This window comes from Trichechus manatus, unplaced genomic scaffold (assembly GCF_000243295.1).
Source record: "Trichechus manatus latirostris isolate Lorelei unplaced genomic scaffold, TriManLat1.0 scaffold00008, whole genome shotgun sequence".
NCBI classification, from domain to species: Eukaryota; Metazoa; Chordata; class Mammalia; order Sirenia; family Trichechidae; genus Trichechus; species Trichechus manatus.
In genome coordinates, this window is record NW_004443944.1 from 262,830 (window position 1) to 268,930 (window position 6,101).

At 61.4% G+C, this 6,101-nt stretch overlaps 1 protein-coding gene across 2 annotated transcripts in view; it reads left to right on the forward strand.

Annotated features, from left to right (window-relative positions):
- UCKL1 (uridine-cytidine kinase 1 like 1) overlaps positions 1–6,101 on the forward strand; it is a 14,923-nt gene that overhangs the window by 4,244 nt on the left and 4,578 nt on the right. Inside the window, exons 2-6 of one of the 2 annotated variants that reach the window (XM_004370154.2) lie at positions 4,338–4,528; positions 4,688–4,794; positions 4,918–5,088; positions 5,196–5,267; positions 5,903–6,092. In XM_004370154.2, coding sequence (XP_004370211.1) covers positions 4,338–4,528; positions 4,688–4,794; positions 4,918–5,088; positions 5,196–5,267; positions 5,903–6,092 — 731 coding nt within the window. The remainder of the gene's footprint in view (positions 1–4,337; positions 4,529–4,687; positions 4,795–4,917; positions 5,089–5,195; positions 5,268–5,902; positions 6,093–6,101) is intronic. The other variant, XM_023741487.1, reaches the window with a different exon arrangement.

Below are 6,101 nucleotides of genomic sequence, written 5' to 3' on the forward strand. Positions count from 1 at the left end.
AGGATTTGTGAACCCCCCTCAGATGTGTGAACCCCCGTAGGATTTGTGAACCCCCTCAGGTGTGTGTGAACCCCCGTAGGATTTGTGAACCCCCGTAGGTGTGTGTGAACCCTCCTCAGGTGTGTAGACCCCGTTCGGGTGTGTGAACTTCCTCCAGGTGTGTGAGCCGCACACAAGTTTCTCCTCTCCCTGAGCCCTCGTCAGCTTCTCCGAGAGACAGCCGTCAGGACCCTGAAGAGGGGCGGTGGGAAGCTGGTGCAGATGGGGGCCTGGCCGAGGGGGTGGGCTCAGTGGTTCATCAGTGCAAATCCCTGTAAAGCTCTTTACGGACAGACGTCTCAACTGACTTGCCTTTGCTGAGAGGCCCAGCTATCCCAAGGGGCTGGGCCCCTCTCCGGCCGGCTAGGTTGGTAGGTGGCTTCGGGGAAGGGAGTGGCTGAAAGCGGAGCGCTGGGTGGCTGAGGGGTGGCCTGCTGGGGCCCTCCTGGGGGCAGGGCAGGGCAGTTATTCTTAGATGCCTCCTCGTGTAGAGTTTCAGATTTGTTTGTGCTGGAGGAGGCACCTTGGAGGGCAGGGGTGCTGGGGCCTCCGGGCCTCGAGGGCAGACGCTCAGGTTCTGTAACCCCAGACAGGACAGGGGTCTGGAATTGAGGGGGCGCAGTGGTCCACAGTAAGCCCTGGGCTGGGTCAGGCGGCTGCTGTCTGCAGGAAAGCCGTGCTGTTAATACCGGCGCTCCCCAGTGATCCTCTTAGGCCTGTGCCCACGGCCCCTCGCACAGAGCCCCGCCCGCTGCGCTCTGGGGCCCCAGAGCAGCGTCCCCCATGGAGGGCAGTCCAGGTGGCCAGAGCTCCTGAGTGCTCTGGGGATCACTAGGGTACAGACGGTGCCGTGGTACTCAGGGCACACCTGCCAGCACCGGTGCCTCAACCGCACCCACCTCGGGAGCCCTTGGACCCAAAGCCCCAGCTGCTTGGTGCCACCCGCGTTCCTCGGCCATGAGCAGCCCCCCAGCTTACCCCAGCATCAGGATCTCAGGTTGCTGGGCCCTCGGAGCAGAGGGCAGGTGAGTCTCGGCCCTGCGACCCTTGTGGCTGTGCAGGCGGCCATCCTGGCCAGCCTTGCTGGTGTCCATGGATATCGGGAAACAAACAGGCACGGCCCCTCGGGAGCTCCGCTCGCACGGTCTTGCTGGGAGTTGCTCATGATTCTTTGGGTTGAAATCAGTTTTTTGTGGCCAGAAGCATCCTTGTTCGTCTGAGGAGGGGGTGTGGGTCTTCGTGCAGCCATTCTGTTTTGAGGGGACCCCTGTGAGACGCAGCTCTGCTGGCTGTGCACATACTGAGCCCCGAGCAGGCGGCGAGTATGGACTTGGCCGCAGGAGCCGCTGACGCTGCTCGGCTCAAGTGCAGGTGGGCGGGTTTTGGCAAAGGCATCTTTGGCCTGCTTGTGACCGTCCCCACTGCCCGTACTGCTGTCTTGAGGGGAGTCCTCTGCAGCACAAGCCTCGGGATCTGCAGCCTTGGGGACCTGAACGGTGGTCCTGGTCATCTCAGCAGGACAGAGCCACCGATGAGAGCGTGGACTCACTGCCTGGGGGTGCCGAGCACCAGCAGGGGTGGCTGGTCCCTGACGTGACGACATTACAGCTCAGTGCTGGGCTCCCCCCAGGTCCGGGCCACGGCCACCAGCAGACCGCGGGGTCATGTGGCCCACAGGGCTTTGGGGGGCCCTGCTCTGAACGTCAGTGTTTCCGTCTTGGCGTTTCCTCCCTGCATTCCTGAACTGAAGAATATTGGGTTGAGGGCTAAGGCCAGTTCCCCTGTGGACCGTGAGGTTGGGCACAGAGCGGCAGGGAGGCTGCCCAGACTTGCTCGGCTACTGCAGCTGGGCAGTTCCCAGATCTGACCCAAGAGGGGGCGTCTCCACCCCCCAGCAGCTGTGGGTCAGCCAGTTGTCCCCCAGGATGGCGAGGACCGCCTGCTACATGGAGCCGGGAGCAGCCAGCCCGCCCTCCTTACAGGGACCCCTTCAGGCAGGATGGCGAGGGGGCCCGAGTGGAAGGCACCGGCTCATCCTGTGCTGGCTCATGCCCCCTCTGTGTCCCCCCACACCCCTGCATCCTCCCCCTGTGCTCGTTCGAAGGCAGTGCCTGCCCCTTCTCAGCACACGGGGGACACGCCCCTCTGTGGCCATCCCGGCATCCTGCTGTGTTGTCTGCTCAGCGCTGTGCCCACAGCTGATGCCAGCTGCCAGCTCCGGGTGGAACACACTGGCTAATTAATTGGTGTCCCAGGGCCTCGGCGGTGATGCTGAGGACAGCCGACTGGCTCACCAGCCCACACCCCCAAGGAGGAGAGGCAGGCATTTCCTTACCCGCAGAGGTGGTGGTCTGCTCGCTGCGTGCACTCGAGTGTTGGCAGACTCCCTGTCTTCCTCCCCGACATACATGTGCAGACACCATGCTCCCGGTGGATCTCGGCCCGCTTGAGGCAGCAACAGCAGAGTGGAGAGCTCCCGAGGCCACGGTGGGCTCGGCTTTGATACCAAACACCCAGGCAGGGCAGGATCCCCGTTCTGAGCACTGGCGCCCAGGGAGTTCCTGGTAACTGCCTGGTTCGTCTGTCTTTTGCATTTTTCTGCACATGCTCGCACGCACACACCTCCTCTCTCACAACCACACACGTGTTCTCGTGTGTTTGCCCTCACACGTACATTCTCACATGCACCTGTTTGCACACACATGCTCATGCATGCTTCTCATGGACTTACACACGTATGTTCTCAAGCACATTTTCATGCAGACATGCGCGTGCATATGTTGTCATGTACGTGTGTGTCGCAGGTAATCTCCCCACACTCGCACAAGTACGCGTGCACATGCTCTTGCACAAACGTGTGTGTACACATTCTCACATGTTCTCTTGTGCGTGCACTCCCACGTTCTCACACGTGCACAACGCTCATGCACACACGTTCTCATGCATGGGCACACAGTGTGCATGCACGTTCTCACGTCTACACGTTCTCACGCACACACACATTTTCTCATGCACATGTTCCACATTCTCTCTCACGCACACATGTTCTGTCACGTGTTTTCACGGGCACATGCACACACGTTCTTATGCACACACACTCAACATGCTCACGCATACAAGCTGCACAGAGATGTGTGCGGCGAGTTGTTTTCCATTTGCTGGTTTTTACAAGAACAGGACACATCTTAACGCAGTTAGCTCTTCTCACCTGTCTTATTTCCGGGGCCTGCCATAACAAACTATCACCAAGTGGGTGGCTTTAAAGAACACAGATTTATTTTCTCACAGTTCTGGAGGCTGGGAGTCCAAATTCAGGACTCCGGCTGTGTTGGTTCCTTTGGAGGCTCTGAGAGAGGACCTGTCCCACACCTCCCTCCCAGCTTCTAGCATCTGCCAGCAATCCTTGGCGTTGCTTTGCTGCTTGTAGATACGTCTTCACGTGGCGTCTTTCCTGTGTGTCTGTCCGTGTTTACTTTTTTCTCGTATAAGACACCAGTTAGAGAGATTAGGACCTACGCTACTTCAGCATGATGTGGCTAACTTAACTGGTAATAAAAAAAAACCCCATTTCGAAGCAAGTTCACATTCACGGGTACAGGAGTTAGAACTTGATCATTTTTGGAGGGACACAATGCAACCCATAACGTTGCCCAACGTGTCTCAAGGACGCCATTCCGTGTGGGTTTTGCAGGCTCCTGTCCACCTCTGGTTGGCACGTCCTCACCTGGTTCCAGATCAGGCGCTCTGGGCGGGGAGGGCAGACCACACTGTGGGCACTTGTCCTTCCATCTTCGTGCCTGCGTGTCTGTGCCCCCACCTTGGCCACGCATGTGAGCCTCAGACCTCTCCTGTTAACGTGTGTGATGTGCTCGGCAGTGCTGGTGTGAGGGCAGGCGAGGCCCTGCGGTGCCTGGGCAGTGCCCTGTTGTTAGGCCGTGCTTGCAGTTCCCACTGTGGCGGCTCCCGCTGCTCCTCCCCACGGCCCTTCCTCACTCGCCTAGCGACTTCTCCGCATGGTAGCTCAGGCACCCCGTGTCCCTTATGGTGCCTCACTCCTTGGGGCCCCGTCCCCTCTGCGTTGGCTCTGCAGCACCAGAGGGGTTTGGCAACATCGAGTGTTCCAGGGGGAGGTGCTGGTCTTTGGTGTCTCTGTGGCCCTTCAGGCATCCACCTCCCGCCCAGCCCAGCTGGCCACCTCCCACAGCCCCTAGTCATTGGAGGCTGTCCTGTGTGCTAGCTTGTGGATGGAGAGTGGGCGGCCGGGCACCTGCCTCTGAGCTCCGCGTCTCCTCTTGCAGCAGCAATGCCGAGTCCCTGGACAGGCTCCTCCCACCCGTGGGCACAGGGCGTTCGCCCCGGAAGCGCACAACAAGCCAGTGCAAATCAGAGCCACCCCTGCTGCGGACCAGCAAACGGACCATCTACACGGCAGGGCGGCCCCCCTGGTACAATGAGCACGGCACACAGTCCAAGGAGGCCTTTGTCATTGGTGAGCCGCAGCCGCAGGCGGGAGGCGGCGCCCAGCGCCTCCCAGCAGATGTGCGGGCTCTGCCCAGCTGTGCCCTGTGCTTCAGGCACCTCTTTTCAGAGGCTGGTGGGAGAGGTGTTCGCGCGGCCCAGGCCACCTCTGCCTCCGTGTCTTCTGCAGGCCTGGGCGGTGGCAGCGCCTCTGGAAAGACCACTGTGGCCAGGATGATCATCGAGGCCCTGGACGTCCCCTGGGTGGTCCTGCTGTCCATGGACTCTTTCTATAAGGTGAGGCCCTGGCCCCACGCCCCAACACGTCCCTGCAGACCAAACCCGCCGGCTCCGCAGTCACCCTTGGAGGCCAGGGCCGCCTGCCCACAGGGCTGGCACGTTGGCATCCGTTCCCTGCAGGTGCTGACCACACAGCAGCAGGAGCAGGCCGCCCGCAATAACTTCAATTTTGACCACCCTGATGCCTTTGACTTCGACCTCATCATCTCTACTCTGAAAAAGCTGAAGCAGGGCAAGAGCGTCAAAGTGCCCATCTATGACTTCACCACCCACAGCCGCAAGAAGGACTGGGTGGGTCGGCGGCTCGGGCAGCCAGGGCCGGGCGGGCGAGGGAGCTGCAGACCCACGCAGCCATGCCATGGCTGGGCAGAGGGGCAACCACGCGGGCTCCCTTTCAGAAAATGCTCTACGGCGCCAATGTCATCATCTTCGAGGGCATCATGGCCTTTGCGGACAAGACGCTGCTGGAGGTGAGGCACGGGGGCATGGGGGGACGCTGGGGGACAAGGAATGGGGCCCTCGGTTGAGGGTGCTCACCGCCCTGCCCAGCTTGAGCTGCTCCTCTAAGCCGCACACCCGCCCAGGGCTGCTGGGCTCACCACCCTGGGCCTCTGCTTCCTGGCACCCCTCCATTTGCCACACTTGGCTGACCCCCCTGTGCCCCCACTGTGCACTGCAGGAGGCGGGGCCCAGTTGCCCCGCCTTGTTCCCCATGAGCACAGTCACAGGTTGGACAGAGAAGGGCACCGTTCAAGGGCCCCACGCGGTGTCGGGAGGGCTCTGCAGGCAGGTCTCCCACTGAGAAGTGGGCAGGCCTGGAGGGAGAGGCGGGGACCAGCTCCAGGTATCCCCCTCCGACTCCCCTGCGGAAGGCCTCCTGTGGCTGAATGTGGGCGGCCGTGGCTCTGGGTGGGGTGGGTCGGGTTGGGCTCTGAAGCGTGTTGGAGAGGCGTGTTGGAGCCGTGGGGGCTGCTGCCCCACCCCCGCACTCCTCAGGGTGCTCCTCTCGCCCTTCTTGCCTGGGCGCTCGGGTGGGCCGCCTCTGGACCCCGGGTGCGAGCAGCGGCACTCGTGCGTGTCTCTTGATGCCGCCCGCCCCCCACAGCTCCTGGACATGAAGATCTTCGTGGACACTGACTCTGACATCCGTTTGGTACGGCGTCTACGCCGTGACATCAGCGAGCGAGGTCGGGACATCGAGGGCGTCATCAAGCAGTACAACAAGTTCGTGAAACCCGCCTTCGACCAGTACATCCAGCCCACCATGCGCCTGGCTGACATCGTGGTGCCCAGAGGTGAGCCGG